This window comes from Hyla sarda, unplaced genomic scaffold (assembly GCF_029499605.1).
Source record: "Hyla sarda isolate aHylSar1 unplaced genomic scaffold, aHylSar1.hap1 scaffold_518, whole genome shotgun sequence".
Classification (NCBI taxonomy): Eukaryota; Metazoa; Chordata; class Amphibia; order Anura; family Hylidae; genus Hyla; species Hyla sarda.
The window spans coordinates 123,905-137,972 of NW_026610529.1; the positions used below are offsets into that span (position 1 = coordinate 123,905).

At 44.5% G+C, this 14,068-nt stretch overlaps 2 protein-coding genes across 3 annotated transcripts in view; both read right to left on the reverse strand.

Moving 5' to 3' along the window:
* Positions 1-1,859: 1,859 nt before the first annotated feature.
* Positions 1,860-14,068, reverse strand: part of LOC130338369 (oocyte zinc finger protein XlCOF22-like) — a 55,769-nt gene continuing 43,560 nt past the window's right edge. The window contains 1 exon segment of the mRNA XM_056553991.1: positions 1,860-2,604. Within this exon segment, the coding sequence (XP_056409966.1) occupies positions 1,993-2,604 (612 nt within the window). The 3' untranslated portion in view covers positions 1,860-1,992.
* On the reverse strand, positions 7,687-14,063 carry LOC130338366 (oocyte zinc finger protein XlCOF7.1-like). Of its 2 annotated transcripts, XM_056553989.1 has the most exons (6): positions 13,975-14,063; positions 12,505-12,652; positions 12,156-12,302; positions 8,462-8,588; positions 8,314-8,378; positions 7,687-8,147 (listed from the first exon to the last, which is right to left on the reverse strand). In XM_056553989.1, the coding sequence occupies exons 2-6, from the start codon at positions 12,580-12,582 to the stop codon at positions 7,812-7,814; spliced, it is 753 nt and encodes a 250-aa protein (XP_056409964.1). In that variant the 5' UTR covers positions 12,583-12,652; positions 13,975-14,063; the 3' UTR covers positions 7,687-7,811. The 2 variants fall into 2 exon arrangements, with proteins under 2 accessions (XP_056409964.1, XP_056409965.1); XM_056553990.1 differs by lacking the exon at positions 13,975-14,063 and having other exon boundaries at positions 12,431-12,546.

Genomic DNA, 14,068 nt, shown 5'->3' on the forward strand with positions numbered 1-14,068 from the left:
AACTGTTGTTCATACAGTTCTAACTGTTGAGCCAAGAAATAACAATTTTAGCAGCCACCGTCATCCGAATCACATTCTACGTCATCACATGCAGTGTTACGTTGATTATCTGTTTTTTGGTTAATCATGCAAAGACTTTGTCTAGGTTGTAAATCGGCAACAATCAGGTCATTAAATTACCATATGTAAGACATTATTAATCTTTTTCTGAACCTCATTTACACAAAATATTTTCTTATCTATCTACTTATTCTGTTCCTCACATTGTTTATACAATTCAGTCCATAGCTCCGCATTAATTGTACAGTTAGCGAACTGAAAAGATAAATTACTTTTATTAGAATAAGAGGTAATAAAATCCATGTTTACCTGCTTCACTTGGTGGAGAAATTCCCTCGTGACTCTGGTCTGTATACTTGTAGCTTGTGTCCTGTCGCAGCAGCAGCGTCTAGGTTCTTTCTGTAGCTTTTGTCCCGATAGGTTGCAGTGAACATGTGTTCTTCACTCTTCAACTCCCCCTCAGCAAACTAGAGGGCAAAGGTCAGGAGAAGCATCCAGGCGGCTCGCCATATGAAGAATAAATAGTCCTGCGTGCTGATTGACAAGCTTTAGGCTTTTGCGGACAAACTTCACAAGCCACTTCCAGAAATCCAAGAGTATATTTAATGCACACCAAAGAGGTTAAATACAGGCACGAAGTAAATAATGTACAAAGAAAGAGTTCCTTACATAAAATGATTGAAGATAGAAAAGTTCATATCTCCTGGTCCTTGAGCATTCCTTCATGTGTAGGAGAGATAGTGTGAGTTGTGAGGCCGGCAGAGGGAATGTTGTTGTTCTTCCTTGCGTTATCCTCCTCGTGTTACCTTCTTCGTGTTAACCCTCTTACTTGTTCCAAATGGCCTTCTTATATACTATTAGCTTAGGCCTCATTGGATACATAACAAGTCCTTAAATGTATAGATTCTATTTCAGTTTATGTGGTAATGCGGCCAACCTACAAATATGGTCTTAGGTTGTTTCTCCCTAGCCAGTGACTAACTATACGTGGTTACATGACACTACACGTGGTTACATGACAGCCATCTTGACTTTCACTAACCTTCAGTATATATCAGATACAAAGTGATCTCTTATCAATGATTACATATGGTCTTATGTTAGGGGTAAGTAAGCTTTGTTAAATTTGTTAATTATGATATTACAAATGTCTTCAGGGTGAGCGTCTATACGGGACACGTGGTCTCTTCTGAATCATAACAAAATTACAGAATAACCATTGGATAGAAGAAAAATAACAATTCCGTACTATGATAGGGACGGACTGTAAAATATAAAATATTATTGGTAAATATAAGATTTAAAAACCTTTTTCCTTCCAATCCACGACATATATGGGAATTTACGAGTGTGTAACTGGGTCTTCAATCCGTGTAATAATGGCGCAAAGTGTGAAGTAAAGAGATCTTGTACCAGATGTGATCAGATCTCTAGGGATTTTATACCCCGGGGAGGACAAAGAAAAGGAAAAGAATTACACCGATGTTTACTGAACCCGGGGGACGCTGAGATATTGACGACTTCTCATATAGAAAAATGGATTTTAGGATCTGAGACCGAAAATAGACGTCAAGACGGGAAACGCTGGTCTAGGGTTTGTGATAAATAAAAGTATCTGCAGCGTCTTATGTTCAGAAGAGACGATCTTCAAGGGAGACGCGCGGATCCTGTCTGATGCCTTGAATTAAAGTCTCTATAATCATAATGAGAAGGGGGCGGGGACAACACTGACGCGTTACATTCCCTATATACAACGTCAGGGACAATATTACATTTATTATAAGTCCAGTGTGCGGAGATGAATATAAGAATAATAAATCATATAAGAAAGAAAACTTTTATTAACAATTGGTAACAAGTTTGGAGATGCAGTATATGATATATGTATAAATGTCAGATATCCTATGGATATATATAGATGTGTTATCTGCATCATTTACTGCTCTGAATTGGCTTCTCTCCTGTGTGAGTTCTTTTATGATTAACAAGACTTGATTGTTGAGTAAAACATTTCCCACATTCTGCACATGGAAATGGCTTCTCCCCTGTGTGAGTTCGTTTATGTTCACGAAGAATTGATTTCTTAGCAAAACATTTTCCACACTCTGCACATGAGAATGGCTTCTCCCCTGTGTGAGTTCTTTGATGGTAAACAAGAGTTGCTTTCTCAGTATAACATTTCCCACATTCTGAACATGAAAATGGCTTCTCTCCTGTGTGAGTTATTTGATGTTTATAAAGAGTTGGCTTAAGAGCAAAACATTTCCCACATTCTGAACATGAAAATGGCTTCTCTCCTGTGTGAGTTATTTGATGTCTAACAAGACTTGATTTAATAGTAAAACATTTCCCACATTCTGAACATGAAAACAGCTTCTCTCCTGTGTGAGTTCTTTGATGCTGAACAAGACCTGAATTAGAAGTAAAACATTTCCCACATTCTGAGCATGAAAATGGCTTCTCTCCTGTGTGAGTTCTTTGATGTACAATGAGATCGAATTTAGAAGTATAACATTTCCAACATTCTGAACATGAATATGGTTTATATACTGTATGAGCTTGTTGATGTCCAACATCCCTTCTGTGACCTTTATTTTGCTGAACATCCTGTGATGACTGAGAAGACAGGACCTGTATATAAGGATGAGATGACAGATCTTGGCTGTGAAGGGCTGAGGGTGTATCTGGGATAATGGAATGTTCTTCATATGTATCTTGTGTGATATCATCATCTGCTTTATAATCTGAAGATATAAGATTCTCCTCTGATCTCCTGGTACAAGAATCTGCAGAGAATAACAGATTTTATTATTAGTATTAACCCCTTAACAACCCTTATTAACCCCTTAACAATCCTTAAGCTTTTGTGTTTTCATTTTCCCCTCCTCTCCTCATAGCCATAACTCTTATTTTTCCATCTACATTGCGTTTGAGAGCTTGTTTTTTGTGGGACCGATCTTACATTGTATTAACTGTGCATTAAAATATAAGTCAGGTCCATACAATCACAGCAATATCTAATTTGCATAGTTTTTGTTACACTTTAATACTTTTTAAAAACAATTACAAAAAACATTTTTAGATTTTTTTTTATACACTTTTTGGTCCCTCTATAGGACTTGTATGAGCAGTCATTGGATTGCTCATACAGATCAGTACAGTATTTACTGCATTGATCCATTAGAGCCGACCATAGACAGGCTGTATGAATAGCAGAGTCCCGGCAGTGACAGAGTCCTAGCAATCATGTTATGTGCAGTAAAATTGACTTGTTCTCCTCATAGATCAGGTTGGTACGATCGGTATGTATAACATAGCGTTATCTTTTACTCTGTTTTTTTTATTTTTATTTAAACTTATTTTAGTAAAAAGTGAGTAAAGAGACGTACAGTGTAAGTACAGACCATGGAAGTCTATGACAAAATCCCATTCAGCACAGCATGATGTATACAGAGTGAGGACAGCTGCATAACACAGTCACTGACTACAGACACAATACAACCTAAACCGGGAACTAGAGCCTGCGCAGAACTGGTTGTTCAATCCCACTCCCGCCCGCTCCCAATGATTTTTTTTTTACCAATCCCGCCCGTACCCGTAGGATGTTTGTTCCATTCCCACCCGCTCCCACTAAAATGTTTGTCCAATCCCGCTCAATAACATAGGAATGTACAGACACTAGGGTGCAATGCTCTGCACATACTCCCCATGTAAACTTTCCATTTCTATGCAGAGCACTTTTCAGTAAAAATGACACCTTAGCCGGTGGCAGGGGGAGGAGACTACTGGGAGGGGCACTCTGAGTGTGAGACCCGCAGCCATAGTGCCTGACTGCCCGCCCGCAGCAGCCTCCTGACCGTCTGCGTATTTGGAGTTGGGTCCCGCGTGATCCCAATCCCAGTGCATCCCTCTACCGGGAATTTTAAAGGTGTGCTCCGCCCACAGGATACAAAGGATAGGGGATAAGATGTCTGATTGTGGGGGTCCTAACACTGGGGACCGCCACGATCTCCCTGCAGCACCCGACGTTCTAAAAGTTTTTTTAGAATGCTTGGTTTGGGCGGCCGGAGATGTGACATCATGCCACACCCCCTCCCATAGACATGAATGGAGGGGGCGTGACATAACATCACATCCCGGCCGCCCAAACTCGGCGTTGTTAACATACTGTTTAGAATGCCGGGTGTTGCACGGAGATCACAGCTGCAGGACCCCCGTGATCAGACATCTTATCTCCTATCCTTTGGGTAGGGGATAAGGTGTCTGTGGGCAGAGTAACATGTGGTGGCACAGTATGGGAGTTATTACCAAGTACCCTTGCTGTCCTGTTGGGCAACCTCCCCTCAGTGTCCCCTGGGCCCCCCACTTGCACCTGCCCCCCCCCCATGAACATATGTTTACCATGTATTATACTGTGTAATGTGTGAAGAAAGCATTGTCACTTTAGGAAAGGTTAAAGGGGTATTCCAGAAAAAATTTTTTTTTTATATATCAACTGGCTCCAGAAAGTTAAATTGATTTATAAATTACTTCTATTAAAAAATCTTAATCCTTTCAGTACTTATGAGCTTCTGAAGTTAAGGTTGTTCTTTTCTGTCTAAGTCCTCTCTGATGACACCTGTCTCGGGAAACGCCCAGTTTAGCCGAGGTTTGCTATGGGGATTAAAAGGAGTAAGCTCAGGGCATATTTAAGCATATATATATATTTTTTTTTTAAAGAATTATTTTTTTTTTTAAACTAGTCATAAAAAAATATGTAAATTGGGAATCGTTTAAATCGTACTGACCTAAGAATCAAATTAGCAAAATTGCATTTTCTTTTCAGTTTCACCTCACAAATAATCATTTTTTCCAGTTTTATAGAAGATTTTATGGAAATGAAGAAATTAAGGATTTCATTATCAAGTACAGTGGATCCGGCAAAAAACATGTCTGTGTCTATTAACAGGCGAGGAGGAAAAAATAAAAGCAATGCAAAAATTATAACTGGCTACATCATTAACCTGTTAAAGACCAAGGGAGTACCTGTATGCCCCGAGTCTCCTCCCTTTCTATAACGCGGGGCCACAGCCGGGACCAGTAACTAATAGCGCGTGGCACTGATCGTGGTGCCGCATGCTATTACCCTTTAGATGCAGCGTTCAAAGTTGATCGCCACATCTAAAGTGAAACTAAACTACCCCCAGCTAGCTCAGTGGGCTGTTTGGGACCGCTGCAGTGAAAACGCAGCAGTAGGACACAAGGAGGGTCCCCCTACCTGCCTCCTGGTGCCGATCGCTGAATGACTGCTCAGTGCCTGAGTGGACCAGGGTCCCAGACCAGGGTCATAAATGGAATCACAATCAGGAACAACAGTAATGCGCTTGGAGATCAGACTGCCTCTGCCCTTCCGTGGTCTTTGAACTGTTGCCGTTAAATAGCCAGGACCCAGCAGGGAAGGGGCTGGCTGATTAAAAGGTAGCCAGGGAAATAAGTAGCTGCTCAATAATAACAGCTGAGGTTTTGCTGTCTGAGAAACCAGCAGTGGAGCGAAGGAAAGACAAGAGCCCTCACAGTACCCACCTCTAAACAAACCCTCCACATAGGGGAGCAACAGGTTTGTGAAGGGATTAAGCATGAAAGGCACGGAGAAGGGCCGGAGCACGTACATGTGTAGCTGGAACCCAGGACTGTTACTCCGGTCCATAGCCTTTCCAGAGGATTAGATACTGGAGGCCTCCCCTGGACATATGGGAGTCAAGGATACTGCAGTCCTCATAATCTGACCCTGTCAAGGTGTAGTGAGGTGTAGTGATTGCATAACAACAACTTTAACTCCTTAAAGGAATCAAAACAATTTTCATTTTTGCAATTTTCCTCCTTATTGTTATTGATTTAAAATAAGTAATGTCATTACAAAGTACAATTGGTGACGCAAAAAACAAGTCATAGGTGTCTATAGGGGGGAAATTACGTGTTATGATTTTTAGAAGATAAAAATCATAACAAGTTTAATTTCCCCCCTATAGACCCATATAAAAGCTTGTTTTTTGCGTCACCAATTGCACTTTGTAATGACATTACTTATTTTAAAACTTAATTTTAAAAAATAATCTTTTGACCCCTATAACTAATTTTGACCCCTAATTTTTCCACAGACCGGGCTATATGAGGGCTAATTTTTTGCGCCGTGGTCTGTAGTTTTTATCGGTACCATTTTTGTTTTGATGGGACTTTTTCATGGCTTTTTGTTAATATTTTTATATGAAGTGACCAAAAATGCACGATTTTGGACTAAGGTATTTTTTTAATGTGCGGTTTAGCTTACATTATATTTTATTAATTCGGACATTTACGCACATGGCAGTACCACATTAGATTATTATTTTTTTTTATTACATCATTTTATTTTAAAAAATTGGAAAAGGGGGGGGGGTAATGGCATGGAGCAGTAGATCGCCAATCGGACGACGAGGAGGTAGGTGAGGACCCTCCCGCCGTCCAGTAAGCTGATGGGACATCACGATTTTGTCGCAATAGTCCCGATCAGCTACGCTGAGCTGCCGGGATACTTTGGGTTTTGTTTTAGACGCTGTGATAAACTTTGATTGTGGCGTCTAAAGCGTTAATGCCGGGCATCGGCCCGAACGGCCGTGCCCGGCATTAACCTTGGGTCCCGGCTGCTGATAGCTGTTGGGACCCATGGGGTTTGAAGCTTTCTCTGCTCGGGAGAACGGTTTAGACCCCGGTAATGGGACTCAGGACGTACAGGTACGCCCCGAGTCCTTTAGTGGTTAAGAATAAAATGTGTACGACCTTGGAAGTCCGCATGGAGGGCGCGAGGTTAAGTCCATAGGAAATCGGGTTAACCTGTCAAAGTACGTGGTAGGGCCCAATATACAGGGGAGCCATTTTTTTGGGTAGAAGTGCAGGGAATCAAGTTTCGGGTAGACAACCATACCCTATCCCGGATCTTCAAGGAGGGTGTCACTAATTGCCTTACAGTCAGTCTGGAGCTTCTGCTACATGGACCTCTAGAGCGATACTTGGATTTTAGTATATGCAACTTCAATAAGATTCTGCTGCACTGTGCACACAACGGAATTTACAGATCTTGTCTAGATAGACTTGTGTATTCTTTCTGCAGATTCCGCTCTGAAATACATTACAGTCTATGAGACGCCGCATTTCTGAGCCGTCCTATAGGCCATCGGATCATTCAAATATGCGGAATGTCTCCCGTGTTTTCTGGGTGTTTTTTCTGCACTTTTTCAGCTGTTTGAACCCGGCCTTAGCCAAGAAGAAAGGAGACCACATTAAAAAAATCAGGAGTAGAAGAAGAGAGCCCACCTAGCCTGTCCTAGAGATAAACATTTGTTTATTTGTTTGTTTTTAACCTCTCCTGCTCTGGACAGTTCCTGACCTGGACAGAGATGTCAGCAGAGAGCAGTGTGGTCAGACTGAAAAGAACTACACAACTTTCTCTGCAGCATACAGCAGCTGATGAGTACTGGAAGGCTAAAGATAATTTTGAATAACTTTTTAGCACCAGCTGATAATTTTTTTTTTTCCATCGGAGTCCATAAAAGCATATTACAACCGGTAACTGAGCAGAATTTGCATTAAGTGGTTACTACTCACCTAGGCGGTTACCTGTAGGAATGTCCTCCTTATACTGCTCATCACCGCTCACATCTGTCTCTTCTTTTATGTCTGTAGTATTAATATAGATCAGATCTATCCCTGTAGGAATGTCCTTTTTATACTGCTGATCACCGCTCACATGTCTCTTCTTCTTCCTTTATGTCTGTAGCATTAATATAGATCAGATCTTTCTCTGTTTGAATGTTCTTCTTATACTGCTCATTACCACTCACATCTGTCTCTTCTTCTTTCCTTATGTCTGTAGCATTAATATAGATCAGATCTTTCTCTGTTTGAATGTTCTCCTTATACTGCTCATTACCACTCACATCTGTCTCTTCTTCTTTCCTTATGTCTGTAGCATTAATATAGATGAACTCTTTCCCTGTAGGAATGTCCTCCTTATACTGCTCATCACTGCTCACATCTGTCTCTGGAGCATTAATATTGTTCGGACCTTCTCCCTGATTCATAAGATGTGGAAGAAATATTGTAAAAGTCATCAGACAGTAGGAGAAGTCACGTGGGATGTTATAGATGAGCAGGAGATGAGGAGTCATGGAGGGTGAGGGGACTGACCACAAGAGCTTCACAGCCCTTCTACAGATCATAGGGAATATCTCCATCTACCTGATCATCCTGTGGAAGAAGAGGACGGGGACACCTCTCTGGTGCTGTTCTCTTACTGGATCTGACTGTAGGGAACACATACAGAGACTGAATTCATTCTTTACATACAAATAATGAGAGGACGTGTGTATATAGTCATGTCTATTACCTGGTGATGTGAGGGGCTGCTGATCCTCCATCATGACCTGATCCTTGTACTGATCCTTGTGTCCTTCTACATACTCCCACTCCTCCATGGAGAAATAGACCGCCACGTCCTGACACCTTATAGGAACCTGACACATAATGATACAGTCATCACCCCGACCCCTCCAGTGGTGTTACTGTATAATGTCCCAGCATTCCCAGCAGTGTCACCTCTCCAGTCATCACCAGACCCCTCCATTACTGTATAATGTCCCAGCAGTGTCACCTCTCCAGTCATCACCAGACCCCTCCATTACTGTATAATGTCCAAGCAGTGTCACCTCTCCAGTCATCACCAGACCCCTCCATTACTGTATAATGTCCCAGCAGTGTCACCTCTCCAGTCATCACCAGACCCCTCCATTACTGTATAATGTCCCAGCAGTGTCACCTCTCCAGTCATCACCAGACCCCTCCATTACTGTATAATGTCCCAGCATTCCCAGCAGTGTCACCTCTCCAGTCATCACCAGACCCCTCCATTACTGTATAATGTACCAGCATTCCCAGCAGTGTCACCTCTCCAGTCATCACCAGACCCCTCCATTACTGTATAATGTCCCAGCAGTGTCACCTCTCCAGTCATCACCAGACCCCTCCATTACTGTATAATGTCCCAGCAGTGTCACCTCTCCAGTCATCACCAGACCCCTCCATTACTGTATAATGTCCCAGCATTCCCAGCAGTGTCACCTCTCCAGTCATCACCAGACCCCTCCATTACTGTATAATGTCCCAGCAGTGTCACCTCTCCAGTCATCACCAGACCCCTCCATTACTGTATAATGTCCCAGCAGTGTCACCTCTCCAGTCATCACCAGACCCCTCCATTACTGTATAATGTCCCAGCAGTGTCACCTCTCCAGTCATCACCAGACCCCTCCATTACTGTATAATGTCCCAGCAGTGTCACCTCTCCAGTCATCACCAGACCCCTTATATTACTGTATAATGTCCCAGCAGTGTCACCTCTCCAGTCATCACCAGACCCCTCCATTACTGTATAATGTCCCAGCATTCCCAGCAGTGTCACCTCTCCAGTCATCACCAGACCCCTCCATTACTGTATAATGTCCCAGCAGTGTCACCTCTCCAGTCATCACCAGACCCCTCCATTACTGTATAATGTCCCAGCAGTGTCACCTCTCCAGTCATCACCAGACCGCTTATATTACTGTATAATGTCCCAGCAGTGTCACCTCTCCAGTCATCACCAGACCCCTCCATTACTGTATAATGTCCCAGCAGTGTCACCTCTCCAGTCATCACCAGACCCCTCCATTACTGTATAATGTCCCAGCATTCCCAGCAGTGTCACCTCTCCAGTCATCACCAGACCCCTCCATTACTGTATAATGTCCCAGCAGTGTCACCTCTCCAGTCATCACCAGACCCCTCCATTACTGTATAATGTCCCAGCAGTGTCACCTCTCCAGTCATCACCAGACCCCTCCATTACTGTATAATGTCCCAGCAGTGTCACCTCTCCAGTCATCACCAGACCCCTCCATTACTGTATAATGTCCCAGCAGTGTCCCCTCTCCAGTCATCACCAGACCCCTCCATTACTGTATAATGTCCCAGCAGTGTCACCTCTCCAGTCATCACCAGACCCCTCCATTACTGTATAATGTCCCAGCATTCCCAGCAGTGTCACCTCTCCAGTCATCACCAGACCCCTCCATTAATGTATAATGTCCCAGCAGTGTCACCTCTCCAGTCATCACCAGACCCCTCCATTACTGTATAATGTCCCAGCAGTGTCACCTCTCCAGTCATCACCAGACCCCTCCATTACTGTATAATGTCCCAGCATTGTCACCTCTCCAGTCATCACCAGACCCCTCCATTACTGTATAATGTCCCAGCAGTGTCACCTCTCCAGTCATCACCAGACCCCTCCATTACTGTATTATGTCCCAGCATTCCCAGCAGTGTCACCTCTCCAGTCATCACCAGACCCCTCCATTACTGTATAATGTCCCAGCAGTGTCACCTCTCCAATCATCACCAGACCCCTCCATTACTGTATAATGTCCCAGCAGTGTCACCTCTCCAGTCATCACCAGACCCCTCCATTACTGTATAATGTCCCAGCAGTGTCACCTCTCTAGTCATCACCTGACCCCTCCATTACTGTATAATGTCCCAGCAGTGTCACCTCTCCAGTCATCACCAGACCCCTCCATTACTGTATAATGTCCCAGCAGTGTCACCTCTCCAGTCATCACCAGACCCCTCCATTACTGTATAATGTCCCAGCATTCCCAACAGTGTCACCTCTCCAGTCATCACCAGACCCCTCCATTACTGTATAATGTCCCAGCAGTGTCACCTCTCCAGTCATCACCAGACCCCTCCATTACTGTATAATGTCCCAGCATTCCCAGCAGTGTCACCTCTCCAGTCATCACCAGACCCCCCCCCATTACTGTATAATGTCCCAGCAGTGTCTCCTCTCCAGTCATCACCAGACCCCTCCATTACTGTATAATGTCCCAGCAGTGTCACCTCTCCAGTCATCACCAGACCCCTCCATTACTGTATAATGTCCCAGCAGTGTCACCTCTCCAGTCATCACCAGACCCCTCCATTACTGTATAATGTCCCAGCAGTGTCACCTCTCCAGTCATCACCAGACCCCTCCATTACTGTATAATGTCCCAGCAGTGTCACCTCTCCAGTCATCACCAGACCCCTCCATTACTGTATAATGTCCCAGCATTCCCAGCAGTGTCACCTCTCCAGTCATCACCAGACCCCTCCATTACTGTATAATGTCCCAGCATTCCCAGCAGTGTCACCTCTCCAGTCATCACCAGACCCCTCCATTACTGTATAATGTCCCAGCAGTGTCACCTCTCCATTCATCACCAGACCCCTCAATTACTGTATAATGTCCCAGCATTCCCAGCAGTGTCACCTCTCCAGTCATCACCAGACCCCTCCATTACTGTATAATGTCCCAGCAGTGTCACCTCTCCAGTCATCACCAGACCCCTCCATTACTGCATAATGTCCCAGCAGTGTCACCTCTCCAGTCATCACCAGACCCCTCCATTACTGCATAATGTCCCAGCAGTGTCACCTCTCCAGTCATCACCAGACCCCTCCATTACTGTATAATGTCCCAGCAGGGTCACCTCTCCAGTCATCACCAGACCCCTCCATTACTGTATAATGTCCCAGCAGTGTCACCTCTCCAGTCATCACCAGACCCCTCCATTACTGTATAATGTCCCAGCAGTGTCACCTCTCCAGTCATCACCAGACCCCTCCATTACTGTATAATGTCCCAGCAGTGTCACCTCTCCAGTCATCACCAGACCCCTCCATTACTGTATAATGTCCCAGCATTCCCAGCAGTGTCACCTCTCCAGTCATCACCAGACCCCTCCATTACTGTATAATGCCCCAGCAGTGTCACCTCTCCAGTCATCACCAGACCCCTCCATTACTGTATAATGTCCCAGCATTCCCAGCAGTGTCACCTCTCCAGTCATCACCAGACCCCTCCATTACTGTATAATGTCCCAGCAGGGTCACCTCTCCAGTCATCACCAGACCCCTCCATTACTGTATAATGTCCCAGCAGTGTCACCTCTCCAGTCATCACCAGACCTCTCCATTACTGTATAATGTCCCAGCAGGGTCACCTCTCCAGTCAGCAGCTCCATCATCTTGTTGATGAGTTCTCGGATCTTCTGTTCATCCATTTCCTCATGTATCAGGGAGTGAGGTGGGGGCCCCGGGATTGGGCTCAGGGTTCTTCCACTAGAGGACTTCTTCATTACTGTGTAATCCTGTGTATGGAGAGACACATTAATATCACTACATACATTCCCAGAATCCCTCACCTCTCCAGTCATATTCATCTGTTATTCCATAGATAAGAATGAGGTCATGTGACATCACTCCCAGAATCCCTCACCTCTCCAGCCATATCCATCTGTTATTCCATAGATAAGAATGAGGTCATGTGACATCACTCCCAGAATCCCTCACCTCTCCAGTAAGCCGGAAGAGTATCTGTAGGGTGAGGTTTATGATCCTGTCGGCCATCTTGTTCCTGTGTCTCTCCATGGTTGATGGGTCATCCAGGAGAATTCTCTTATATAGAAGATATCAGCAGAGGACCCTGGATTGGAGAAACCTGAAGGGAAGAAGGAGACGATGATAAACCGCACCAGATTCTATAGAGAAATAAAATCCATTTCCTGGAGATAATCTGGGGAAACATCTGAGGAGACATTATAGAAGTTTTCAGATTTCTCTATAAAACAAAATCCATTGTCCGAGGGCTGTAAAATAAGAGACTAGAGCGCACTCCCCTCTCCCGTCCAGTGGTGGCGCTCTGGTCCTCCAGGTCTTCTGAGGTCGCTCTCCCTGCTCTGCTGAAGACGTTGTGAATCCATTTCTCCTAATCTCTGAGGCTGCGGTGTATTCAGAACGTCTTCATCAGAGCAGGGAGAAGAATAGAGGGATTCAATATGACATTGTCCAATGAAGAATAGTGAAATGTGTCCACTAGGGGGCACAATATACATCACAATTACATCAGGATTTTATGTGAATTGTGATATGTCCCCCCGGAAGAACCTGCTATTACCTGCAGCAGAGGGTGAGCATCATATACCGTTACACACGCAGGGTCTGGGCCACCACCGGAGTCAGTGTTTCCCAAGCAGGGTGCCTCCAGCTGTTACAGCATTTGGCTGTCAGGGCATGCTGGGAGTTGTAGTTTTACAACAGCTGGAGGCACGCTGGTTTGGAAACACTGTCTTAAGTAATCATAGGGGTGCGGGAGAAACTTAAAAAACCTGATGGTTACATAGTCCTGTATGGAAGAAGTGGCTGAAAAGAGAAAAGAGACTGACCAGGTGACAGGATGGGCGGGTAAGTGACCTGATACCTTCACCATCCAGACATCTCCTGGGGGGCAGTATAGGCAGGAAATCAGGAAACAACCGCTGGTCGGCACGGAGCTACCTAGAGAAACAACCGCACAGCGCCATGTCTAAGCCACGCCCACCTACATTATTTTATTACATAAATGGGATATAAACTTATTAGGGGAGGGGCTTCTATTACAAACCCTGAATAACGCTCTGCCATAGTGATCAGTGTTATCGGTGCTCGGCTTATACAGGCTGTGGAGGTGTCTGTATACTTAGAGCACCGATCTGAGCACAGAGCACGGTAAGGGGCCCTCCGGCCGTCATCTCAGCTGATCTAGACTCCGCCCCCCAACAACTGCATTTTATTCATTTTAGATCCTGCAATCGACTTTGATCATGGAATCTAAAGGGTTAATGGCGATGAGCGTCATTACTGGTGAGTCCTGGCTGCTTATAGCTCCTGAACTCACCTCAAAGTCCCATATGGGGCACAGAATGTAAATATACATCGTGTCCTTAAGGGTTAATGATGAACATCCCCAATAATCCTCATCTGATGGTGACCGCACACACCTACCTGTATCTGTAGAGGAGCCGTGTGCTTACAGGACCTGCGATGATGTCACCGTCATGTGATCAGTCACATGGAGGAGGAGTCACATGATCAGGGG

Coding starts and splice junctions, on each gene's coding strand:
- LOC130338366 (XM_056553989.1), bottom strand. CDS start 12,582: ATGGAGAGACACAGGAACAAGATGGCCGACAGGATCATAAACCTCACC. Junction 12,303..12,504: donor TCTTCCGGCTTACTGGAGAG/GTGAGGGATTCT, acceptor CTCCATACACAG/GATTACACAGTAATGAAGAA. Junction 8,589..12,155: donor TGGAGCTGCTGACTGGAGAG/GTGACCCTGCTG, acceptor ATTATGTGTCAG/GTTCCTATAAGGTGTCAGGA.